The sequence below is a fragment of the Hemiscyllium ocellatum genome, chromosome 17 (genome assembly GCF_020745735.1).
Source record: "Hemiscyllium ocellatum isolate sHemOce1 chromosome 17, sHemOce1.pat.X.cur, whole genome shotgun sequence".
Taxonomy (NCBI): Eukaryota; Metazoa; Chordata; class Chondrichthyes; order Orectolobiformes; family Hemiscylliidae; genus Hemiscyllium; species Hemiscyllium ocellatum.
The window spans coordinates 51,995,799-52,023,767 of record NC_083417.1 but is presented as its reverse complement, the minus strand read 5'-3'; the positions used below and the strand labels follow the sequence as shown (position 1 = coordinate 52,023,767).

Sequence of the window (27,969 nt, the reverse complement as noted above, 5' to 3'; positions counted from 1 at the left end):
TGATCTTTACGTAGTACAAGTAGCAAGTGGAGAGAGAAAAGGGATAGTTCAATTAAAAGTGAAAATCTTTGGATGTGGGGTGTTTGGGGGGGGGGGGGATGGTAGTGGAATATTATTGCTTGCTTTCTTGCTTTTTTTTAATTGAACTTAAATTCTTGAAACAGAAAATGCTATAGGCATTGCTGTGTTAGACCTAACGCAGGGTTAGATTTTTGTTATGACCAAGTTAGGAGGAGTGACCCAATTCTTTTCCTTGGTGCAAGTGGGTACTGCAGAAGCTGGAGATTACAGTCAAGATTAGAGTGTTGCTAGAAAAGCACAGCAGGTCAGACAGCATTCAAGGAGCAGGAAAATCGGCATTTCAGGCAAATTCCTGATGAAGGGTTTTTGCCTGAAATGTCGATTTTCCGGCTTCTTGGATGCTGCCTGACGTGCTGTGCTTTTCCAGCACCACTCTAATCTTGATTCTTTTCCTTGTCCCACTTCCCCACTGGTCTCAACAAAGGTTGATTTCAAAAAGGTAGCTGATATTGCCAAATATGGCAAAATATATATAACTCTGTACCAGAAATCAGTCTGCTAAATTCTTTTAGTAACAAGAACTAACTTTATTGCAAGCCAAACTTAATTAAGCAAAGATTTAAACTATGCAAATATATACAAATTATATACCTTGTACACAGCCTCCAAGTCTGTTGGGGGGAAAATATATTTAAAAAGTAGGCAGGGTGTTATCTTGGAAGTAATTTGGCCAAGCAACAGTCATTCAGGAAAATTAATTATTCACAGATTGTTGAAATGTTGGTCTGTAACTGAAGTCACTGTGGTGTCTTTTGAGTTGTTACTGACTGAATTTGCTTTGCTGAAGACAGTGGGTATAGACTTCAAATTTTCTTTTGGAAGCTTGTATTTGCAGTGATGAGGTTTTGCTGTGTATTTTCAATTTGCACGCTTTGAGAGGTTTTTCACAAGGGTATTGCGTCAGGCAAGCTATCTTGGACTCTCCCATTGTGTTCAAACCCAATAACTTTATCACACCTGCAAATTGAGGCGTGTGACCTCTGAAATTATTGTCACCTCAGTGACTCTAGTCAAGCAGCTAATGTTCTTTCCAAATGCAGCACTTTTTTTTTCCCTCCTGCAGCTAACTGTCTTTGCTTTGCAAAGAGTTCTTTCCAAAAAAGTCCAAGATGGATGTATGTTCTGTCAGTTACACTATAAATAATATTTCAGATAACATTTACATAACACTTTCTAAAGTTGCATTGTGTAAAGGCTTAACTGTCTCTATTTGAGTTTTGCCAGCCTCAATCAATATACTTGCCAATAGCACGGAAATACTTTAAATTATTGGCAATAAGTTGGCAATTTAATTGTTTGGATGATATGAGAAATGAGCAATGACATTTTCATGCAATAAGAAATACTGTTTTGAAGTTGGGCAGATACGTTGTATCTGACTGCTTTACAGTAAATCTTCATTTAAATTGATTGATTTGAAGTCATGATTTTTAGGGACACAAAAAATTTAGTGAAACATTGGTTCCTATAGGATTGAACTCAAACTACAGCTTTAGCATTATAGGATCTTCCTTTCTCAGAAAAAATTGGAATATTAAAATATTATACATACTGATGGTAAAATAGTTCACATTGCTAAATTCCTACATGGGTAATGTTTTTTATATTTTAAACTAATTTCATTTAAAACAAAAATGAAACTTTCAGTACCTCCTATTCACTAGTAATGTTTTCTGAGTTAAATGTTGAGTGATACTTGATCAGGAAATAATAGCTCCTACTGTTGCAAGCCTGAATGATCCTCTGCCCAACAGTGCAGTTGAAGTTGGCTTAAAAGTCTACTAATGAGGTCTCTCAAAATCCCTCAGAAATGGGGGTTGACTTCTACTCTTGGATATGAAGGTGAACTATGGATGTGGGGAGTTACTCATTTTTATCTGCTACCTTTAAGGTCATGTTTTAAACTTGTTCACACCTTTGCAGCACAGAAGGGCTTATGTCTGAAACGTCGACTTGCCTGCTCCTTAGATGCTGACAGATCTCCTGTGCTTTTCCAGTGCCACACTTTTCAAGTCAGGTTTAAAATGCCACTAAGAATAAGTATAATTGGGAGGGGTGAAATTTGGAGGCATAGTGAATAATGCATGTATGGCAAAAAAGGGGATTGATTGACAAAATGGGATTGTTTTCTCATTTGAGTCAATTTATTTGTTCTGATCTGTGATAGCTTCCCCATTACAATGATTCATTATTGTAAAAAGTGAAAATACTCCAACAATGCAATGGATTCAACAACATCTAAAAGAGAAACCAAATTAGATCCTTTAAATAAATTTCATCTCAAACATTAAATGTCTTCTCTTTCAGATGTTGGCTCATCCATTCTGCATTTTCTGTTTCAGATTTCCAACATTTGTGATTTTTCTTAAATTTCAATAGAGGATAAACCTGAGTTAAACAAAGACACAAGGTAAATACCTATTTTTAAATTTTTTTAAAGTTCATATTTGGTAACACTAAACACATTGACTAATAAAGGATCATCTTGAAGTTTGTAGTTTGAAGTTCATTCTTTTTCCTTTCCTGTCATTAATGGCATTCAACTGAAGCACAATTTTGGAAATAATTGATTTTTGGTTACCATTGGTTCTTTTACGTTGTTGTCATGGATAAACTGAATGCTTTTTTTTGTCCATGAGAGAAATCACACCAAGTTAGCTTTCAGCATTCAAGTTCTGTGGAGAGTCATGAACCTTTACGCTTTTTGCGCAGTGAACATTTCTTGCCTTTTGCTTAAGTAGGCTTAGTACTAAAATGATCAGCATGTTTTGTTTGAAACAACCAGGGTATTTTAGAGCATTGAGACAGGTTGAAATTTGGAACACTTGCATCACTTCTGGGACAAGTTTTTTTTTCATTTAATCTTTAAGCTCTTCTATTCGTCACTTTCTATTAACATCGTACTTGTGTGATGCTGTAATAATGGAATTATCGAATAATAGCAATCAATCTCAATCAGTTAGTTTGCAGTAAATCCAAAGGGGAGCTGAGGAAAAGCCGGCAACGAACAGCCATGGGAACCTTGGGCTCAAAGTCACTTGTTTTTCCTGAAGTCTGCCCTACTTGTTACATTACTCATGTCCTACATCCAAAATTAATATTTTTCTGAGAAAAAGCTATTTTTGTTTTGTTTGAATTAAACAATACTTTCTACTTACACTATCTCTGTAAAAAATTTTCATTGTTCATTGATAATTTGGTCACTGAAATAAGTGCCCTGTTAAGCATGCACACAGGCAAAGTTAGAATTCATTTTTGGAACAAACCAATATTGGACACTTTTCTTATTGGCAGAAATGTTTGCTGAGATTTTTTTAAACTTCTGAACCTTGCATCACGTCTAGTGAGGTAGTAGTTTGTCCCTCTTGTAAAATGCACACTGTCAATCCCCTTCCTTGTCATGCTGTATTTCCAATCTCTATTCATTCTCAAATCCTTGTGTGTTTTTGCTTCACAATAACATAAGAAGTAATTATAGGCCGTACTGCCCCTCAATCCTGCCCTGCCAGTAAATAAGATCATGGCTGATCTGATATTGACCTCAACTCTGCATTCCTCTGTGTTCTTCACATTTTCCCCACTTCCAAAAATAATTTACCTTTTGCTCCCTTGTAGAACAAAACTCTGTCAAATTTAACCTGGAATACATTTAATGACTTGGACTTTGGTGTTCTCCAGTTTTGCCCGAAGTTCCCTGTTTGAAACCCTCCAATCAAAATTTCATGCTCCCACAGATTAGTAACTTAGAAAAGTCTGACTGTAGCTTGCATTCCTGATGAAGGGCTTTTGCCTGAAACGTTGAATTTCCTGTTCCTTGGATGCTGCCTGACCTGCTGCGCTTTAACCAGCAACACATTTTCAGCTCCAGCCATGCTGAGCACACTGTTCTCTTCCATGTATTCGTCATTCACCTGAGTGAGATTGCCTTTGCCTGATTGGCTACATTTGGATAAATAAGAAAGCATTCATACCCAAAAGATTGTCTTCCCATTCCCATGCCACTTCTTTTGCTATCTTCCAACAGTCTATCCTTGACCTTCTCTCTTCTGCATGTTACATGCTGCTCTTACCACCATTACGTGCAAATGTGATATTAGTTTCCACATAAACCTTGATTAAACTTGATAAAAAAATGAAAGAACTGTGGATGCTGTAAATCAGAAACAAAAGTAGCAATTGCTGGAAAAGCTCAGCTGTGTTGGCAACATCTCTAGAGCGCAATCAGAGTTATTGTTTCAGGTCCAGTGATCCTTCCTCAGAACTGATTGGTAACTAGGAAGAAGTTGATTTTTATGCAAAAAGATAGGGTAAAGGAAGAGGGTAAGGAGTAAATGATAGGTGGAGTAGAGCCCAAAGAGAGAGAAGAACAGTTGGACAGACAAAGGAGTAGATAACTCGTAGACACCTCCTCCTACTGCCCGCTTGATCACCGCCTCACCTTCTATCACCAAACCATCATCTCCCAGACCGTATACAACCTCATCACCTCGGGATCTCCCGTCAACAGCTTCCAACCTCATAGTTCAAGAACCTTGCACCTCCCAGTTCTACTTCCTACCCAAGTTCCACAAGCCTGACTACCCTGGCTGGCCCATCGTCACAGCCTGCTCCTACCCCACCAATCTCATCTCCACATATCTCGATACTGTCCTATCCTCCCGGTCCAGGAACTCCCCACATACATTCTGGACATCATCCACGCCCTCCACTTACACCAAGATTTTCATTTCCCTAGCCTCCAACTTTCATCTTCACCATGGATATCCAGGCCCTCTACGCCTCCATCCACCATGATGAGTGCTTCCAAGCCCTTCGTTTCTTCCTGTCCCTTTGTCCCCACTAGTAACCTTCGACTGACCATCTCATTCGTTTGGCTGAGCTGTTCCTGACTCTCAATAATTTACTCTCAATAATTTCTCCTTTGAAGTCTCCCACTTCCCGCCAGATGAAAGGGGTAACCATGGGCACCTGCATGGCCCCCAGTTATACCTGTCTGTTTGTTGATAACATGGAACAGTCTATCTTCCACAGTTACTCCGCACCATTCCCCACCTTTTCCTCAGCTATATTGATGACTGTATCAGCATGCTCCCCAAGGAGGTTGAACAGTTCAGTGAGGGGTGGCATGGTGGCTCAAGGGGCGGCATGGTGGCTCAGTGGTTAGCTCTGCTGCCTCACAGCACCAGGGTCCCAGGTTCAATTCCAGCCTCGGGTGACTGTCTGTGTGGAGTTTGCACATTCTCCCTGTGTCTGCATGGGTTTCCTCTGGGTGCTCCGGTTTCCTCCCACAGTCCAAAGGTCACGTGACTTGGCCATATTAAATTGCCTGTAGTGTTAGGTGCATTATTCAGAGCGAAATGGGTCTGGGTGGGTTACTCTTCGGAGAGTCGGTGTGGACTTGTTGGGCCGAAGGGCCAGCTTCCACACTGTAGGAAATCTAACCCTAATCTAATCTAACTTCACCAACACATTCCACCCCGACCGTAAGTTCTCTTGGACCTCTCTGTCTCCATCAACAGTGACTGACTCAACACTGACATCTACAAACCCACCGACTCCCACAGCTACCTGGACTGCCCCTCCTCCCACCCTGCCTCCTGTAAAAACGCTATCCCTTATTCTCCGTTTTTCCTCCTCCGCTCCCAGGAAGATCAGTTCAACCGCAGAACACACCAGGTTGTCTCCTTCTTTTTAAGACTGCAATTTCCCCTCCCATGTGATTATTGATTCCTTCCAGCATATCTCATCCACTTGCTGCATGTCCGCTCTTGAACCCCATTCCTCCAACCGCAACAAGGACAGAATCCCCCAGTCCTCACCTTCCACCCCACCAACCTCCATATACATCGCATCATTCTCTGCCATTTCCGCCACTTACTTACGGATCCCACCACCAGAGATATATTTCCCTCCCCACCCCTATCCGCTTTCCGTAAAGACAATTCCCTCTGTGACTTCCCTTGTCAGGTCCATGCCCCACCCACCCTCCCCTCCCAGCACCTTCCCTTTCCACTGCAGGAATCGCAAAACCTCTGCCCACACCTTCCCCCTCACCTCTGTCCAAAGCCCCAAAGGAGCCTTCCACGTCCATCAGAGTTTAACCTGCATTTCTACACATGTCATTTACTGTATCCATTGTTCCCATTGCAGTCTCCTTGACATTGGGGAGACATGACGCCTATTCGCAGAGTGCTTCAGAGAGCATCTCTGGGACACCCGCGCCAACCAACCCCAACGCCATGTGGCCGAATACTTTAACTCCCCCTCCCATTCTGCCAAGGACATGCAGGTCCTGATCCTCCTCCATCACCACAGCCTTACCACCTGATGCCTGGAGGAAGAAAGCCTCCTCTTCTGCCTCAGGACCCTCCAACTATACTGCATCAATGTGGATTTCACTAGTTTCCTCATTTCCCCTCTCCTCACCTTACCCCACTTGTAACCTTCCAACTCAGCACCGCTCTAATGACCTGTTACCTGTCCATCTTTCTTCCCACTTATCCACTGCACCCTCTTCTCTGACCTATCACCTTTACCCCCACCTCCATCCACCTATCGCATTCTCAGCTACCTTCCCCCCACACCCCCCTCCCATTTAGCTCTCCACCCCCTCGGCTCACAGCCTCATTCCTGATGAAAGGCTTTTGTTCGAAATGTTGATTTTCCTGCTCCTCGGATGCTGTCTGACCTGCTGTGCTTTTCCAGAACCACACTCTCGACTATAATTTCCAGCATCTGCAGTCCTCACTTTCGCCGAGTAGATAATGGTCAACCTGGGAGAATGAATAGCTGCTGACAATTTGGGACAAGGGCTTCAAGCCCTAAAAGTTTTGAACTCAGTGTTGAGTACAGAAGGCTGTGGAGTTCCGAAGTGGAGAATGAGGTGCTGTTTTCCCGCTTGCACTGAGCTGTAGGAAGCCTGAGACAGATGTTGGCCAGAGAACCAGTGGTGTATTGAAGTGGCAGGCAAGTGAAAGCTCACGTTCTTTTTTGCAGAGAGAATGTAGGTGTTCTGTGAAGTGGTCACCCAGTCTACTTGATTATACTTGATTCTATCTCACCACTACCTGCTTTCAGACACTTTTTTTGCCTGGTAATATTTGATGAGCTCAGAAACTGGTGCACCATTATCAGAAAATCTTACCTGTTGTGTTTTAAATTGTTTCCAGTTCCTAAATGTCACAGCCTTTCTCTTGTATGTCTTTGCCTGCGCATGTTTACTGCTTGTACCTGTTGTGTAATGTACAATCTGAAACAACTATACAAGCTAATGTCTGAAACACTGACGTTGATCAGCATCACAAATGAGACATTGTTCCAAAAGGCAGTTATGGTGCAGACCTGAGAGCACGATGGCTTTCACAAAGTCCTTAAATAAAGCATAAAATGTTTGATTGGCATGTTATGAAATGCTGTTGTGGTTCCCTTGTGAATATTGAAATTATAGCACTTCCCTTAGGGCCAAGGTTGGGGATGTTAGCGTTCACTTATTGAATCATTGATTAATCCAGAGATCCCTGAACACTGGGTTAGGTTTCTTGGTTCATAAATAATGTAATAACTTCATATGGCATTGACAGTTCCCATGAAAACCATCAGAACCAGCTAAAGCCATGAAAGATAGAATGAAGTCAATAAGCCTTCTCCAGTAGAAGGTATGTCTAGTCAATTTGTCTAATTTTTGTTTTTTGATCATGTGTGTATCTTTGTTATTGCAAACCATTGAGATTGAATGTGTACTACATACATTTTTCAAATTGGTTAAAAAAAATCAAAAAAGTCAAAAATCAATGGTGCGTGTATTATTTTGATATGTTCAATAAAATAACTCAGAGTACTACCATAAAGTGTGCACTGCACTTATTGGGTAAAAAAGCATGCATTATTTGAAATTTATGTTTCAGAAAAGATATCAATGAGTGGGAATCTTGAAACAAGCACTCTGCATGTTTTTAAAAAGTGGCTGAATGCATTTAAGTGGTTTTAGCACAATTTATTTAAGTATTCTCTCTCTGAAGACTGTTCACCATTTTACTCATTAAATATTGTAATATTTTTAAAACTTTTAATCCATCTACTGCAGATGCTTTTCTTACTTTGGTAGGCAGCTCTGTTCCATTTAGTCGTATGCTGAAGAACAGTTGTACAAATTATTTCCCTTGAGTGTATTAAGCACTTTAATGTGAGGAATGTTTTTTAAAAATTAATGTTTGAAAACACTGTTCTTATTGTACTTTTTTTTGGTTTGTGGCATGCTGTCTACGAAGTGTATTAACCTCAGTATTTACACTTCAGAGGACTGTAATGTTTGAACTATTGCCCAATTGCATCATTCTTTTCAGACTACTGCCTTTAAGGTACAGGAATTTTTGTTGAGGCCAATAATGCTAATATTACACTTCATTGCAGGGTTGACTGATGATATTTTCAGTATTGTAGTCTGATGACTTTACTATACCCGGGAGGTTATTCTGGTAACAGGAGAGCCAATATTGCTTTGTGTTTTTTGTAAAACAAAAAAAAATTCTCATCCTTTGTACATAACTGAGGGTTACTTTCACCTTCCCTTAGGGCCAGGTTAATAAGCAAAACACATTATGGACAATTGCTGACGTACTGAAAACAAAAAGAAAACTACCCTGTATGTAAACATCTATGGGTAAAATTTATTTTGTCAATGCAGTGCAATGCTGCTATTATCTGAAAGATGTATATGTCATGATGTAAATAGAAAGTCTCCCTTGTTTCTTAAATGTATTTTAGTGCCTAACGTGTGGATCTTTCCCTAGCAGTGTTCACTAAATTTGGTTGTACATCTGGATAACTTCGGCACTGCAAGTGCATTGCAGCTTGTGATACCTGAGAATAGATCTCTATAGTGAGGTATTCTCCATTACAGTTTATTTGGAAAATAAAAATAGAATTGGCAATTTCCTTTCTTTCTGTGTTTTGGGAGAGAGGAACACGCCACTGGAGATTATATATTTATTTATTTATATATGATTGAGGTACTGGTTTGTGTGTATGTGTATGTGTGTTAGAGAGGAAATGGAGGGGGAGTGAAAAACTGGGAATGTGAAAGTGTGCAAGAGACTGGAATACCAGCGAATGTTGAGACAGAGTGCAGCACAAGAAAGCATGAAATGGGGGAGTTTGAGAGAGGGGTGGAGACAAAATAGAGGAAGAAAGAATATGGACGAAAGTAATTGCAGTTTGAACTAATTGAGGCCAGCTGTTTTATTTTCTTTGTATTTTATGTAAGTGCATACCAGACCACTACTCATTTTATTGGACTGAATTCAGGAAATAATTAGTGAATGTCTGATCACCTACATAGTACCACATTTGATCATAAATGTGGAGCTTGCAGGGGAAAATAGTGGAAACTGAGTTTCTATTTTCATGTCTTATTTAATTTAGATTCTAATTGATCATGGAGGTGTTATGAAATTTAATTTGGTTCTCAAACCATATATTTTCAATTCCTTTTGTATTCAGGGTAATTTTTATTGTGAATGGGAAAGAGAGATAATTGGATTGTACTTGGGCTTCTCCTGTCCGTAATTACAAGTATTTTATTTTTTTTAAATACGTTGCAGTGTCATTCACCCAAGCCTTTATTTATAAAATCTATTTTTAAAAAACCTACACCAAACTCTCTTTTGGATTTAATCAAAATTAGAGTTTTTATGCAATCAAACCAGAGGAATTATTGTCAAAACATACATGTGTGCATGAACATGGAATAAACAAAAGGAAATGCAAGGTGTAAATTCTTCAACTGAAATTGCAGAATTTCTTTTAGAGTTATTGAAAGCACATAAGGTGATGTTAGTCTGCAAAATTTGTCCGGTTTTTTCAGGCAAATGCAAGTTTTTTTCCAGACCTACAGCTTTTGAAGGAGATTTAAAATGAGGCAAACTTAGCTAAGTCTGGAATCTGGATTGTGACTTCACTAATTAGATTCTTGGACTATAATACTAACAGTAGACTAGCATTTTACCAGGCTGATGCAAGGATTCAGAAATGTGTAATCAAAGCTTTTCCAAGACCAAGGTAGTTTTGGTCATATAATGGGCTCATTAAGGAATCAACTTCAATTTAACAATTGGTTTCTATCCATTTGGGTAGGCATGAAGTATTCACTTTGGGAGATAACTGAGGGTATTAGCACCTCCACAGATATAATGAGGTTAAACTTTAATTAGATTAGATTACTTACAGTGTGGAAACAGGCCCTTCGGCCCAACAAGTCCACACCGACCCGCCGAAGCGCAACCCACCCATACCCCTACATATACCCCTTACCTAACACTACGGGCAATTTAGCATGGCCAATTCACCTGACCCGCACATCTTTGGACTGTGGGAGGAAACCGGAACACCCGGAGGAAACCCACGTAGACACGAGGAGAACGTGCAAACTCCACACAGTCAGTTGCCTGAGGCGGGAATCGAACCCAGGTCCCTGGCGCTGTGAGGCAGCAGTGCTAACCACTGTGCCACCGTGCCGCCCCTCAATATGTTCCTGATCAAAACTGTTCATGGTGTGAATAGCTGGTGGATCGTTAGTGCATTTGCAGCATCATAAGTTCAAATGGCATTTTTTTTTTCCATCCTCAATTTTTGGTTTGGAGATGCCATGCCCACCATTCTTTTCTGTTGTTTTAACTGTAATGTCCACACAGTGGAGAGTAAAAGAGATTCCAGGAGAATGAGGTCTTAGCTTTGTTTTTATGCACAAATCATCTGATTTGTAGCACCATCTTTAATTCAGTAAAGCCCATTTTGGAATGAATCAAGTGCAATTTATGATCTTTCATCTATTGTCAATGTGACATTCTATAAAAACATACTTGTTTCTAAGTAAAGTGTTATATCTTATAGTAAAGGATGCATGATATTAATGTCAAGTTATGAATTTTCAAAATTTCAGTCATGGAATTCAACAATATTGTTCCACTGTCATTCCCAATTGCGTTTTCCTATGTTATGAGCTTTGAAAATCTGGGCATAGTTCTTGAATCTTATTGTAGATTCTCTTTTTAGGCTGTAGCACCCAAGAACTTCCACAGAAGAGCTGGGCTTGTCTTTGGATAGCTTCTGACTGAAACACTTTGACATGTTTGAAATCAAAATTATTTTTAATTTTATCTTCTCTTTGCTATGTGTCAAAATTTGAACGGTTACTTAATAACTATACTTGAATTAAAATTTAAAGAATAAAAAGTTTGCAGTTTCTGTTCACGTAATACTTAACGTGCAGCCTAGAGAATATTCTGGGTCTTGTCTGTAGAGGGTGGCTGAAGTGCTACTTGTTTATTTTTAGTCTCTGTTGAATGTTCTATATTCTACACTTCCACGTTGTTCAGTCATTCATTGATATTTCTCCTGTTATGACAGATTAAATGTTCTTGCTTATTGGGCCTATAGTGATTTGTATTAGGAAAGCTTGAGTCTGTACAGTATGTTACACAACCTCTGGACATCACTTAATGCTTTACTTCCAATTAAATACTTCTTTGAAGTGAAGTTGATGTTATAAATAGGAAATGGAGCAACAATTTTACTAATAGCCCCCTCCCACAAACTACAATGCAACAGTCAAAAATAGTCTATTGGTTGAGGTATAAATGTTGGGCTACGACTCTGGTGAATAATTCCCTTGCTTCTCTTTGAAAGGTACCATGCGATTCTTTGCATCCAAACAACAAACATTTATTTGGCTGAAAGTCTCATCTCAAAGACAAAATGCCCAACAGTGCAGCAGTAATGCAGTAGAATGTCCATCTTGATTTTTCTGTACAAGTCCAGTGTGAGAGAGGTGAGGTTGCTGCCACCTGAATTACAGGTGACGCAAAGAATGGGATTGACTGTTCACTCTGTAGGAACTTTCACCATATTCTTTTTCTGCTGCTGAAATTCTGGGGTAATCCACAACTTTATTGCTGCCTCCCCAGCTGCTTTCAATAATGATCCAATTTTCTGTTAAAATGTGTAATGTTCTGTGCCCCAACCAACTAATGATATGTGAAAGAGGAATTAGAATTTAGAATCCCGACAGTATGGAGACCAGCCATTTGGCCCAACAAGTCCACACCGACCCTCTGAAGAGTATCCCACCCAGACCCATTCCCCTACACCTATTACTCTACATTTCTCCTCAGTAATGCACCTAGCCTACACATCCCTGAACACTATGGGCAATTTAGCATTGGCAATTCACCTAACCAGCACATCTTCAGACTGTGGGAAGAAACTGGAGCACCCGGAGAAAACCCACACAGACATGGGGAGAATGTGCAAACTCTATACAGACAGTCGGCCAGGGCTGGAATTGAACCCGGGTACCTGGCACTATGAGGCAGCAGTACTAACCACTGAGCCACTGTGCCACCCCAGATAAAGTTAATTGAAATATTTCATTGTTAGTATTTTGTCCTTTACCCTTTACAGTATATGCTTATCAGAATAGTAGATCATTGGCTGTTTGTTCTTCCTTTGTTATCTTCATTGTTTCTTGGGCTGTCTGCAAATTATTTCCCGTAGCAGAAGAATGGGGTGGACTGAAACCTTTGACCAGTTTGAATGCCAGTAAGAGCAGCAGTCTGTATAAACAAAACAGCATATTTTTTTTAAAAAAGGAATAAAATCCTGAATGTCTTTAAAGTGATTTTAATCACAGTAATAGACTTAAGATCCTGCCAGGATTGTAATTTGAGGATAGGAAAGCTTGACTGAAGCACTTGACCTACAGTTTTTAGTCTTTCAATCAATCTGTCTTTCCTCAAATACAATTCTGACAGCACTTAGAGTGCAGTCTGGTGCTTGATCACCATACTGTGACCCTCACTGAAAGATGTGTCTGTGTGGGCATTGTTTGGGGATTTTTTTTGCTTGTATTCCTACTTTGTGCATTCCTACTTAATTATTATGTTTCTTTTTTAAAACTCCTTATATTAATTTTGCTTCAATCTTCTTAATCCTTCTGAAAGAATATTGGGACATAAACTATGGATGGGGTCAACTTGAACTGCAAGTTATTCATCTTGAATTTTGATAATCCAGTAAAAGATCTTGTATTAAATATATGAAGCAGTCATGAGGAAAACATGAAAATCAATTAAGTTTACGAAATGTAAAGATTTTTGGAAGGAGGAATTGAACTGTACAGTGATATTTTAAAATCTATTTGCTTCATTCTGATTCATTCCAAAGGAGTACCATTTAATGGTGTTGACATTTAAAGGTCAAATAAAATGGTGGTTTATAAAATTCATTTGATAATAGACACGACCCTGATGCCATCCATTGCCTACTTCTAAATAGCCTATTGATGTACTTTGCTTACCATCTTACCTTTTGTTAACTTGTTGTGATTTGTGTCCTGAACAACAAGTGAAAAGCCACTGTGACTAAATGTAATTTCATATGTGAAACAGCACCACAGAGGCTGGTATCCTGTCACCAAGTCACCCTTCATTTATACATTGCCACTGACCCAGTTTTTTCAGAGCTAGCTCTGAGTAAACAGAACTTCTGACACTCCTGTTGATATCTGTCAGCCAGGTCTCCCTGACTGGACCAGACTAACAGCCTCAATTGGCAAACTCATTTTATAATACCTACTTTACTGACCTCATTACAGTCACTATAAGAGGAACCTTGTGCTCTAAATTAAAGTTTAACTTTTATGATCTCTCTGTTGTGGTTTCTCTGTCCCTTAAGTGCATACTTAATTTTTGAGGAGCTATGCTTGACTCCTTTTTGCCTTTTCAAAAGAATTAACCTAATCCCTGAACTGACTGATTGATTGATTGATTACCACAATAAGGGCTATATTAAAGAGCTCCAGCCAAAGCTAAAGCTAGTTTCATCTTCCAGCTTTGTGTAAACACTCATGAATTTGGTGCCTTCAATCTGAAAGTGAGCTCCCCCCCCCCGCCACATATCCTGTTTAACGAATGTTCAACTGGCTGGAGGTGATTATGTAGTGGAGTTCCCCAGGGATGGTTTTTGGCAGGCCTCTGCTTTTTCTTGCTGTACAGGACACCATTTCAAAATTTGCAGACATTACACAACTTGGAAGCATTGTGAACTCTGAGAAGGACAGTGTAGAACTTCAAGAAGATGCTATCAAGTTGGTGTAATGAGTGGACAGGTGGCAGATTTCATTCGGTGTGATGAAATGTCAACTGATTTGTTTTGTCAGGCAGTACATGGAGACAGTATAAACTAAAGGCTAACAACTGTAGAGGGGATGGAAGAGCAGAGGATCCTGGTGTCTATATGGAAAAAAACATTACAAGTGGCAGAACAGATTGACAGCACATTGACGAAGCAAATAGTATCTTTGCCTTTATTAACAAGGGTTATACAGTAGAAGCACAAGGAGGTTATGTTTAGCTTGTGTAAGATTTGAATTCAGCCTTGGTTGGCGTAGTGCATTTAATTGTGGGTGCCACACTTTAAAAAGGATGTGAAAGTATTGGAGAGAATGCAGAAGAGATTTTGAAGTGTGGCTCTAGTGTTGAGGAATTCAGTTAGAAAGAAAATTTATGGGAAAAACAAATTATTTTTTTAAAAAAAAGATGAAAGAGAAGATCTAAATAAGATATTCAAAGTTGTAGGTTCATAAACACATTAAGAACAGGAGGACTCAGATTTAAGATCATTGACAGAAGAAACAAAAACAGTAGGAGAAACCTTTTGCACACAGCAAATAATTAGAATTTCTTGAATGCTTTGTTGGAAAGTTTGGAGGTAAATTTCATTGAAGCATTTAGGAGGATGTTAGATGCTTATGTGAAAAGGAGCAATGTGTAGGATCATGGGAAGAATATAAAATGGCACAAAGTGAAGTACTCGTTTGAAGACCTGGTGTAGACAGGATAGGTTGAATGGCCTTTTCCTGTTCTATAATAATCTTATAGAACTAACATTGCAGAGTAAGGATGCTGTTTGTTCACAGTTGAAATATTAAGTCTGAATCCAACTCAGATATATGTGATGACTACTAATCTATCTTTAATTTGACCATTGAGGATCTAAAGTGGAATCAGAGGTAGTTTTAGTCCTGATGTTTTAATAGTTGCATAATTTAGCACTAAAAGATTACTTGCTCAGAGGCACAGGCAAAGCTGTACAGAAGGAAGTCAATAATACTGAGGTGTGTCTGTGTCTCTGTAGTGTTTTCTCCCTTTCCGTGTGTGTCTGTCATGCTTTCTCTGTGTCTCTTCTCTCCCCCCCCCCCCCCCCCCCCCCCAACACACACACACACACACACACCCAAGTGGATATAAAAAGATCGTGAGACACAATTGAAAAAAAACGGAACCGATTTCTGGAGTGTCATGGTCAACATTCGTTGTTCGAGCAACCTTCCTTTCCAAGAAAACTGTTTTCAAATTTGATTCCAGTGTTTCCCAGCATTACACCAGTATTTAAAAGTATTTAACCAGCTGTTAATATTTTTTGAAAGCCTGAGATTCTGAAACGTGTTATATAAATGTAAGTTTTAATGTTTTAACCTAGCTTGAGATTGACCTGTATATTGTAAATTTATTTGAATACTGAAGTCATAATTCTTTACACTGGCTTGAACTGTTGTCTGTTTATGAAAGCAAACTAAAGGACTTTAGAATCCACTCATAATTTTGTTGTTTTAGAGTTACTAAAGAAGTGGATGCTGCTTCCAAAGAAGCTAAAACCTTTTTGAAAAATCAGAATGCAGTTCAGGAGAAAAGTTCGCCTGCGGCACCAGCAGCTTCAGAAACTGGAACCCCTACAGGTTCAGGGTAAGTACTGATTCGCATGAGTAGCACAGGATTAGAAATTAGCTTCTGCAGATGCAAGTCAAAGCAGATCTTATTGTTCAGTTACCCACTTCTGTTTTTACATATTTCGCATAGGGAAACTGGAGACCTAGTAACTTATCCATATTTGTGGCCAAATTCAGCCCAGATTCATCTGAGTTTCATTTACTACTCTATTTCCAAAAACCTTTTAGATTCAGTGCTGTGAATGTGCTTTTGTGATGTCAACAGCTGTCTTGAAGTGGGATGGTGTGAGATCTGATCTGGAATTCAAGAATTGCCTTCAGAGAATAGAGCCAGTGATCAATATTTGGACAAGCATTGTACTTAATCTGGTTCCAAGTCACTCAGGATTCAACCACTTTTGTTTCTCTGATGTCCACATTGGCATAGCTACCACAGTTTGTTCCTTTTTGAAACCCATGTTAGGAGAGAAAACAACTTTGGAATGATGGGTCACATAAGTTATTGGTGAAGTTAAATTGATATCAAGTTTCCTGGAGAATTGATGTCAGTTGTAAACAGTGCTAGTAAGCATCTGAAGAAAGTGCGATTGATAGTTCTTTTCTGACAGAAATGTGGTGCAAGATTAGTGCTTGATTTAGTCCAAATGGTGTGGAAGAAAATTAATTCATAATTTAAGCAATTGACAAATCCTCTATTGGATTAAGAGTTACTAATTAGATTCTAGCTATGTAGATAATTGATCTTGCTTCTATTATCGGAAAGAATTAGAAAGGCCTATCATTATTCCCAGGTCAATAAAGCCACACACTCTGAATACATTTGACATTGTATACATTTTAATGATTTGAGCACAATGTTCTTCTTACTTAACCATTTTCACCAGTACTGATATTCTTAACATTTTTGATTGTTATTTTTTTCCTTTGTCTAGAAATCCTTATTCTGAAATCTTCACGTTTAATTCCCTGGATTATAAAGTGCTATTTGAATTCATGAGCCACTAGCTTTAATGAAGTGGGAGAGTGAGAAAATACGTTTAAAACATGCTATATTGTACTTTAGGACCATAATTTTTGAGGTTTGTTCTTCAATGTCATCCATATAAAAATGGCCAAGAAAACAAAATTATGTGGTCAAGTTTTTTTTCAACATGTTCTCAATTTCCATTGAATTTTTGGGTCCTTTTTCTTCAAACATGTACATGTCACTGTGAAACATGCAAGCAACATATTTTTGGAAACTCTGCCAATTCTCAGGGACATTTTTTTATTTTTAGTCACTGATTTCCAAAGATGCAGTTAGTCAATCTGGATCCAGCAAGGCTCCGGATAATAGGTGACTGTAATCTCATTATAAAGAAAATGCTGTTTCTTTTTATCTCTTTCATACGTAAGAACAAATTTGCCAGGTGCTGACAGGGCAACAGAGGAGTAATGGTGCAGTATTTCAATCTTTAGATAATACTAAAATCTGGATCCTAATTAAGAATCAGAGCAGGCAGTTTAGATTTTGTAGGTCCTTAAAAATATTGAGTTGTATTAAGCAGCAGCTTAATACAAATGCTAAGAGGTCTCTTGCTTCACTGCTGCTGGTTAGTATTATTTTGAACAAATGCACCAAGACAGGTAGAAAGTTTAAGATTTGTTAATTAAATAAATCCAAAAAGGAACCTGGTACCAGCAATGTTTTTTCTGTTAGTTCTTTCATGGGACGTGTTACATTTGTTGTGCATCTCCAATTGCCTCAAAAGCTGATAGTGAGCCACTTTCTTGAATTGTTGCAGTCCCTGGTGTACAGGCTGACTCAATGTACTATTATGAAGCAAGTTCCAGGAACCTAACCCCATGACTGTGAAGAAGCGATGATAAAGTTTCAAATCCTTGCTATCAATAATCTAGTTGCCATCAACCGGGAACTATGCTGGCTAAGTCACATTAATACTATGTCCACAAGGGCAAGCCAGAGGCTAGAAATTCTGTGGTGTATAACTCGTCTCTTGTCTCCCTATGCTTGTTATCATTTACAAGGCACAAGTTAGAAATGTGATGGAATACTCTCCAATTGCCTGGGTGGGTGGTGTTCCCTTTAACTTGCTTTCTGGCTAAGTGGGTCTCTGAGTTCCATGCCCAGCAGCGACCTCCAGGATACCGACACTGATCACCATACATGGAATCTTAGCACCACAGAATTTAGGTGGCCTGTTGCCAATAACACTCTCTCTAAGCTTGACACCATCCAAATCTAAGCATCTTGCTGGATTGGCAATCTATCCCCCTCTTTCAACTTTCATTATGCAAGTGTACCTCTACAAGATGCAATGCAGTAACTCATTAAAATCTCCTTTGACAAGAGATTTCATTTCCAAGAATACTGTAGTCTAGAAAGAGAAGGACACCAGTTGTTCGCATATTTGCATGCACTTTCTGTCATTCTCACTCGTACTCTCTCGCTCTTGTTCTGCTTGCTCCCAACCCCCATAAACAATCATGGGACTTAACTTTAAAAAATTGAGAATAGTGCATGCCTTGGAGAAGGTAGTGGTATTCCCATGCCTCAGCTACCCTTTGCCTTCTGGGTAGCAAAGGTGGTGGCTTTTGAAAAAGGTTTGATGAATTGCTGCAGCTTATTTTGAGATAATGACAGTATGTGCTAAGCAACAATGGTGGAGGAAGTGGATTTTTCAGATAGTGAGTGAGCCAGTCATACATGCTATGTTATCCTAGTTGGTATTTGAGCTTCTTGTGTTCTTGGAACTCAGCTTATCCAGGCAAATGGAGAGCATTCCATCATATGTTTGACTTCTCCTTGTATATAGATTGTGGAGAAGTTTTGGGAGATGGATGATTTACTTGCCACAGAATTGCTAGTTTCTGACCTGCTTCTGTGGGTGCTTCTGATGCGGTCTCCACTACATTGGGGAGACTGGGCGCCTCCTAGCAGAGCACTTTAGGGAACATCTCCGAGATACCCGCACCAATCAACCACTCCGCCCCGTGACCCAACATTTCAACTCCCCCTCCCACTCTGCCGAGGACATGGAGGTCCTGGGCCTCCTTCACTGCCGCTCCCTCACCACCAGACGCCTGGAGGAAGAACGCCTCATCTTCCGCCTCGGAACACTTCAACCCCAGGGCATCAACGTGGACTTCAACAGTTTCCTCATTTCCCCTTCCCCCACCTCATCCTAGTTTCAAACTTCCAGTTCAGCACTCTCCCCATGACTTGTCCGGACTTGTCCAACCGGCTTATCTTCTTTTCCACCTATCCACTCTATCCTCTCCTCCCTGACCTATCACCTTCATCTCCTCCCCCACTCACCCATTGTACTCTATGCTACTGTCTCCCCATCCCACCCTGCTCTAGCTTATCTCTCCATGCTTCCGGCTCACTGCCTTTATTCCTGATGAAGGGCTTTTGCCCGAAACATCGATTTCGCTGCTCATTGGATGCTGCCTGAACTGCTGCGCTCTTCCAGCACCACTAATCCAGAATCTGCTTCTATGGGTGGTTCAGTTTGGTTTCTGGTAGCCCTCAAGATATTGAGTGTGGAGGATTTGACCATGACATTGTCAATGAATTTCAAGGAGAAATGATTAGGACCTTTCTTGTTGGCACTGGTCTTTGCCTTGTACTTTTGTGGTGCAAATATTACTTGCGCAAACCTGAATCTTGTTTAGACCTTGTGTTTGGACACACTGCATATTCATGACTTGTCCAATACTGAAGCAATCATCAGAAAACCTCTACACTTCTGATTTTACAGATAAAGCAGTTGAAAATGTTTGGGCTGAAAACACTATCGTGAAGTACTGTTGGAGTGTTGTTCTGGGACTGAGATGATTGGCCTCCAATGGCCATCTTCTTCTGTGTTAGGTTTAGCTCCAACCAGAGTTGAAAAGGGTGATGCTGGAAAAGCACAGCAGATCAGGCAGAATCTGAGGAGCAGGAGTGTCGATGTTTCAGGCATAAGCCGTTCATCAGGTTCACCAGGATTTTGCCTGGTTTGGAGGGTGCTAGCTATGAAGAGAGGTTGAGTAAAGTAGGATTATTTTCATTAGAAGGACAAAGGTTGAGGGGGGACCTGATTGAAGTCTACGAAATCATGAGAGGTAAAGACAAGGTGGATATCAAGAAGCCTTTTCCCAGAGTGGGGGACTCAGTTATGAGGGGTCACAAGTTCAAGGTGAGAGGGGAAAAGTCCAGGGGAGATATGCGTGGAAAGTTCTTTAAGCTGAGGGTGGTGAGTGCCTGAAATGCAAGCCAGTGGAAGTGGTAGAGGTGGGTATGATAGCGTTATTTAAGGTGTATCTAATCAGATACATGAATGGGCAGGGAGCAGAGGGATACAGATCCTTAGAAAATCGGCGGCAGGTTTAGATCGAGGATCTGGATCGGCGCAGGCTTGGAGGGCCGAAGGGCCTGTTCCTGATCTGAAATTTTTTTTTGTTCTCTTTGTTCTTGGAAGTGACACATGGAGTGGTCCTGAAAGAACCGAAACCAATCACCAATGACCTCATTATTACTGCGTAAGTGTTACTTGATAGCACACCAGTACCTCCTTCATCTGAGTGAGAGTAGACTGACTGACTGATTAGGTGGTAACTAATAGTGTTGGACTTGTCCCATTTTTGTGTGTAGGATGTAGCTGGGCAATTTTCTACACTGCTGGATAGATACCAGTGTTGTAGTTGTATAGGAATAACTTGGTTAAGGATGCAGTTAATACATGGGCACAGATCTCCAGAACTACTGCTGGGATGTTGTTAGTCTCCAGAGCCTTTCCTGTATCCAGTATCTGTAGTCTTTTTTTGATATCACATGAAGTGACTTGAATTAGTTAATGACTGCTATCTCTGAACCTCCTGAGGAAGCTGAGGTGGATCATCCTAATGTGTTGTTTTCCCCCATTATTGAAACTGCGTAATTGCAGATCCTCCTCCACTGCATTGTTTGATTGTCCCTGCCATTTGCAATTGGGTGTCGCAGGACTGCAAAGTTTTGATCTGATCTGTTTGTTGTAGGATGACTTTCAGCTATCTAAAAATTATCCTGCTTAAAATTTGTTGCCGTGCAAGTAATGTTATGCTGTAGCTTCACCGGGGTGACTCCTTATTATGAGGTATGCCTGCTGTTGCACCTTGCATTGAACTAGGGTTGATTCCTTGCCTTGATGGTGATAGTAGAATGGTGGATTTGCTGATTCATGATTGTTGGTGAATACAATCCTGCTGCTGTCTTTGCAGCCACAATGAAGTTTCAGCTCCCAACTATCCCCTCAACTTTGGCTAGGCCCTTTTACACAATTACATATTCCACTTCAGCCTCCCAAATGCTTAGTGGCCCTTCATACTCATGGTCAAAACCGGTTTTACCGTCACCAATTTGAACCCCTATTCCCTGAGGTCCCACCCTGGCACATGCAGTTTCCCTTATCACAGCGACCATTCCCTCAGAGATCCAGCACAATGAAGCCCATATCCAGACTTTCTCCAGGACTCGATGGTCTGCCCCTGAATGTTCATGACGAAAGCACCATGACTGACTTGGCATGCTAAGCAGAACTGCGGATGGCCCATCTTCTGGACTAATGTCTCAACTGTACTCGGGCTTAGCTGTAATCTCCAAACTAGCAGTTGATCTGCAAGACCGAGTATGGTCTGATCCCAGGCATGTGGATCCTTGGACTTTGTCCAAGTGCCTGACTGACTGTTCATACTGGAATTGGTTAATTTCCTTGGCTGACTTTGGTTGTGCTGTCTGACTGACTGTAGTCTTCTTTGACCCAACCAAAGACAGTTCAACTTTGAATTTCACCCATTACACCATTTTCTTGAAGTTCATGCAGTGTATTTGCCACAAACTGCTGGTTTAGGCTGCAGATCTGATGTTGACATAACACAGTGCCATGCAGTATGTCTGCCCTCTATATGTCTGATTGTTTGACTAACTGTTCAGTGCTTCCCGCCATCACAAGCTGCCTGGCTCTCTCCCATGCTAAAAAAAAACCCATCAACTGTCAAGATTGGCAGCCTGTAGTTGAACGCTGAAGAACTTGTGCACAGAGGAGGCGGTGTGAACTACACAAAGACTGATAGCCTGAAACCTGGTCTCAGGTCATTATGTGCTAACAATGCAATGTGAATCAGGCGGAGGCTGCAAACTTCCAAATAAGATCTAAAGTGAATAAGCCCTAAGAAAGCAAACTAAGAGCCACAGGGATGTGTCCGTGTCGGTGCAAAAGCACCGTGTAGCTGTGTGAAATATGTTTTTTCTTCCTGCGCACAAAGTGACCTGGGAAAAGCTTGCAAGTCATTGGTGTCACTGACATCCAGTGTCAATTGTTAAAGCTTGAAGTGGTGACCGAGTTAATCCGAGGTGAAGTATGATGATGCATTGAGGCTGGTGCTTTGCTGATGCTGACTTGCATGGATGAAACATCAAGTAGTATGATGGCCATAGAGGATGCAGGGACACTGTTCTCAATAAGTCATGGCACGATAGACGAGGACAGGCATTCAATGAACTGCAGTTTTCAGGTGCCAATTCTGATTTACCTATTGGAGATTCATACCATCCAGTTCCTCAGTGGAGGAGAGGAGAATTAAAAATGAGATATAAATAAGGCAAGTTTGGGCTTTAAAATGTTGAAATACATGGTAATAAGGTGGTCGCCGAACAAGGGCGAGATTTTGTATTTGCCGTTTAAGGTTTGAGGGGAAATTGAAAGTTCTTCTTGATGTCAAATCTGACATCCTTCCATTTTTATCCAATTTTGTCACTTTTCTGTCTGTGGTTGTCCCCATACCAGGCTAGGGAAAATTCTTCTGTGTTTTTGAATGTTTTTAAAATTCCTGGGTTAGTTTTCTTAGAATTGAGTTAAAACTTATAAAGTGAGAAATGCTGATCTGAAGCATCCTCTAATAGCATTTATGAGCTTGAAGATGTTAATGTTTCAGATATATTGATGTGTGTTATAGTTTTGTAAGTGCACTCTATCATTCTGGAATCCCATAGATACTGATAGGTGTGGTACATTGCTTCTTATTGCATAAAACATTAGCTTTTTCTTAAAACTTCTCTTGCTTTTACATTAAGCTTGTCAGTTTGTAATTGAAACAAAGGGAAATATAGTGTTTGAATTGCCTGTCGATCCCAAGTTCCAGTCTCCACAGGTATTATTTGGTCTGGTCATTTCTTGACACTAATTCTCCCTCTGCTTGCACCAAAGCACTTCTGCGCCTCAGACAGCTAAAGTGAGATCACTCCTGTGGTTGTAATTATGTTTTCAGACTGTCAGCATAAGCACTTTACTGTAAGTGCTCTGCAATGGCTGAAGCAGGGAACTGCTCATGATCTGCTTTGTAATGGTCAAAGCCTTGAACCTAAATCCTAAATATTCAGTTTGAAAATTTTTGAAACGAATAATAATAAAGAGGAAAGCACTTGCAACAATTCCCTTTCATGGCTTCGAGAAATCCCAATAAAAGCCTTCTGAACCATGCTGGCTGTGGTAATGTGGAGAAATGTTTTTGCACATCTGATTGAAGTACTTAAATCACGAGAGGACTGGGCAGAATACACAGAGAAAATGTTCTGTTTGTGAAATGATCAAGAATGAGGGGCAATAGAATTAAATTAAATAATAATGGAAGCAATCTTAATGAGTGGTTTAAGGTTGGAAAACATTGCTGTGTGGGTGATGGGGCAGGTTTAATCGAGACATTCAAAAAGGATGATGTACACTTAATGGGGAGAAAGCAAGAGAATGGCTCTAAATGAGATGCTTGTTCAGAAAGCTGGTACAAACGCATTTGACCAAATGGCCTCCTGCACTGGAAAAATTATGCAGTTCCGTCTTTGTAGTTGATCATGGGGTTGAGAACCAGTTGAAGTGAATGCCTCCCTACCCTAATTTTTTCTTGTCCCCTTGACTTTGTATTTCTGCCTCCAGAAACCTGAACTCTGTAGATTTTGTGCTGAAGTCATGGCAACTTTCTCTGTACCCCCATTTTACAGTTCACAAGTCATAAGACAGTCTACCAGGGAAACATGCTGTCTAGAAGTTTTAGTTCCAACTGATTGCCCCTTTGAACGACCTGTTTTGATCTGAAAACAGGTGATTTTATTTTTAATTGAATGAAAATCACTTGAAATGTGAAAATGCAAAATGAAAGAGGTTTGATGTTTGGTTATTTGTAAATCCATAAATTCTGAGTTGCTAAGACATTATTTGCAGCCCTTGTTCCCTCAGAGCCTTAAATCCAGCTCTTGTGTTTGAACTTGTGCTAAATTAGAGATACACAATAATATAGATAAGAATTTGCCTAGAAAACAATAAGTAGTCCAGCTGGTCACTCCCAAATCAATTGTTTACTTCTGCAAATGCCTATTCAATACTCCTTTAAATTTTCCCACACTATCCATCTCCTTTGACTCGGAGTAGTTTTTCCTTCAGGTTCACCACTCCCTCTGTGAAGTATATAAATAAACCTGTTTATGCATCTCGTCTCATTTAAAGCTTTGATTTATTGTTGCTTGTTTTTCGAGGTTGTAGCAATGTTGAATGTAATATCAATTTAATTATTCGCTTAATCTTATGTGACATCTTTCCCAAGGCACCTTTTCTCTTAAGAGAACCTCATCTTGGATTCTCTTTTAGCAAGTATTATTCTTGTGATAGTTCACCATAGTAGTTCACGAGTTCTGTACAAGCTTCACAGGTTACTGTATGTTCATGAACAGTACTCCAAATGAGACTGTATCCAAGGCTTTTATAGATTGAAAGCACAGTGCTGGAGATCCAAAATAAAAACAAAGTGCTGGAGAAACAGGTCAGGCAGCATCAGCTGTGGAGTGAGAAACCGAGTTAACATTTTGAATTCAGTATGACTTCTTTAGAAGTGAAGAGTCATGTTCCAAACTTTGTTTTTATCCCTTGTACAGATTGATTTATCCCTTCTCTCTATCGATCTGATAACTTTTACTGTTTGCTACTGCACACAGCATTGCCTAAACTAAATAGTCAGCTGCTCAAAAACACTTTGCACCCAACCCCAGATAGCACTGAGTTCTGTCAGAGTTTAGAAAATATGCATGTCATTTCATCCTTTTACATGAGCCCTGACAGCTGCATGTTCAATTACCCAGACCCTACGTCCTGGATTGTCATTCTTACCATTCTCCCTCTTTCTGCTCCTTTACAGCACAGCTTAAAAGCTTATCTCTTTGAGAATGCATTTGGTCATGTGCCCTAATATTGCTATCAAATTTTGTTTGATAATCTTGTCTGTGAAATGCTCTGGGCATCTTCGTACATTAAGGTACTATATAAATGTAAGTTGTTGTGATCTCAGAATATGAAACACTGGAAGGGCCATGTCCTAGCGATTTACCTTTAGAGACTGATAGACCTGTCCCCAGATTATATGAAGAATGAACAAAGAACAATGAAGATGTCATTAGGAAGGGTTGGAAACCTTAAGTTCTTGTTTTATAGAGGAATACTTTCCATGGACATTGTGCCTACAATCCCATTGTGACTATAAACATGTTTTTTCCGGCATCTGCTGTGTCCTGTATGTTTCCTGCAATTATCAGATGAAAAGAGATTTTTTTTCTGCATATTGAAACTGATGTGTCCTGTTTTACATTGTTAAAAGCAGGGTTGTCAAAGACGTAGAAAAACACAAGTGGAGATATATAGAATTTGAATCAAATAAATGCAGTTGATAGAAGATCTACTTTTTATGACTTTTTTTTACAAATAAACAAAAGAATATAGAAACACGTGTTTTATTATTGTTAAAATCTAAGATCTATAAGTATATTGTAAAAAATCTGAATTATAGAATAATGTTTGATCATTGAAGGTGATTGGAAAGGCTAATGTTAACCTAAATTTGTGAATCTTGTTGATGACCATGGCATTTGCAATCTACACTCAACTGTACATAAGCAAATATTTCTTCGGAAAGCTTGGCCTGGAAACAAATGCCAAAGTAATTGGCATTAGCCCTTCTCGAATGGAAATGCTACCTAAATAATACCACTTTATTGTCTCATTCAACTGGTACTGTCCGATTTTATGCAGTGCATTGTGCCTGACAACAAAAGGATCTTTTCAGGTAAGTATCCTGCTCTTAGTTGAGTTGAGTATCGTGAACTTTGTGAATGTTGAGAAACAGATCAGTTAATTCAATATATTACTTGTTTAGCAATTTGGCTTCACAGCAAGTCACAGCTTTGCAGCATTAGTAGACTATCTTGCCCACTGAGCCAACTCTCCCTTGAATACGATTATGAATGACCGGATGTGGCCTTCACTGCCCATTCCCTAACCATTGTAGATCAAAGATCTGTCTACATCAGCCTTAATGCATTCTCTGACCCAGTCAATGACTGTGCGGGGAAGATAATTCCAAAGACTAATGACCCTCTGGTAAGGAAAATCCTCATCAACTCCGCCTTAAATGGAAGACCTCTATTTTTAAACTGCTCCTTGATTCTAGATTCCTTTACAAAGAAAAGCAACGTCTCAGCAATTACCTTGTCAACTTCTCTCAGAATCTTGTGTTTCAGTAAGACTATCCCTCATTCTTAATTCAAATGGCTATAGGTGTAATTTGCTCAACCTTTCCTTGGGGGACAATAGTTGAATACTTGAAATCAGCCTAGTGAATTTCTCTGAACAGTTCCCAATGTAGGTAAATCCCTTCTCGAGTGAGGAAACTAAAACTTAGCGCTATTCTAGGTACGGTTTCCTCAAAGCCCTGGACTGAGGTAACAAGGTGTCACTACTCTCATACACCATTTCCTTACAATAAATGATTTAATTTGTGTTCCTAAGTACTTGCCGTACATGCAAGCCACCTTTTTATGATTTATGTATGAGGGTATTCAGATGCCTCCATATTCTGGCACAAATGCTGCCTCTTCTTTTAAACAATCTGTTTTTCTATTCTTGCCAAAGTGCAATCTCATTTTCTTATGTTATGCTTCATGTGCCAGTTTTTGGCATTCACTTAATTTATCTATTCATATCCCTTTACAGACTCTTTGTATCCTGCTCACAGGTTAGGTTCCTACTGACCTTTATGGCTGATGATAATTGGTCATTTTGTCCAAGTCATAAATTGTAAATTATTGCATCCCTAGCACTGATCCCTACAACACACTAAGTTAGTTTGCCAACCAAACTTTTCCATTATTCTAACTCGACCAATCAGAGTCACTTGCCAACCAATAAACACTTTTCTTATATAGTGTAAAGTACCTGAAGTTAATGGGTCTCTCAAAAGTATCAAATCCAGCTTCTCCTTGTGTAACCAATAAATAAATAGCACACAGTTCCACTTTACTAGTCTTTTTACAATTCAAAAGAACATTCTCTGCAACAGGGCATAGTATTCAAGGTTCCATTTTGAGTTTGTTTCCAAACAAAATATACCTTACTTTGTTTTACCAAGGTAGTGTACAATAGAAGTTGTCAACAGATTTTTAAAAAAATTACCCTATCTAAACACCTGGTTTGCAACATATGGTTGGGAAAAGCAAAGAAGCTTACTTTTTTTCTATTTATGTCTTTCAAAAATATTTAATATTGTATTATCAAAAAAATTCTTTTTATGACATTTGAACTGTAACCCTGAATAGGCAGAAAAATGCACTATTCATTCACCTTGATAGTCCTTTATAATTTAATAATCCTTGATCAACAGGAAATTGAGTTGATCTTTTTGTACTCTTGAAAATAAATGTGTTTTACATTTATTTATTTTGATTAATTTTCGACAAAACCTTTAGGGAGGGTTACTGTCTGAATAAACATGAAGTCGATTGATTTTGTTCCATCTGGAAAGAAAGGACAGATGCTCTGTTTAAATGCTTTTGCAGACATGCTGTGAAGCAAGACGATGGGAAATGTGGTGTATTTGTGCACCGCAGTCTTCCAATTCTTTTATTGTTGAAGGTATCTAAGTTGACACTTTGCAGGTAAAGATGAAGTTTCCATCGCCCTACAGGACCATTGGGCTGCTTTCGCATTAGAAAGAGGCAACTAGTGGTGATGTACCGCTAGAGGTCACCACACCTCATGCGAGGGGGAAGA

General features: G+C 39.6%; 1 protein-coding gene across 3 annotated transcripts in view; it reads left to right on the top strand.

Moving 5' to 3' along the window:
• The window catches only part of cfdp1 (craniofacial development protein 1), a 185,541-nt gene that overhangs the window by 28,174 nt on the left and 129,398 nt on the right, over nt 1–27,969 (top strand). For all 3 annotated transcript variants that reach the window (XM_060838156.1, XM_060838155.1, XM_060838157.1), the window contains exon 5: nt 15,750–15,878. In XM_060838156.1, coding sequence (XP_060694139.1) covers nt 15,750–15,878 — 129 coding nt within the window. The remainder of the gene's footprint in view (nt 1–15,749; nt 15,879–27,969) is intronic.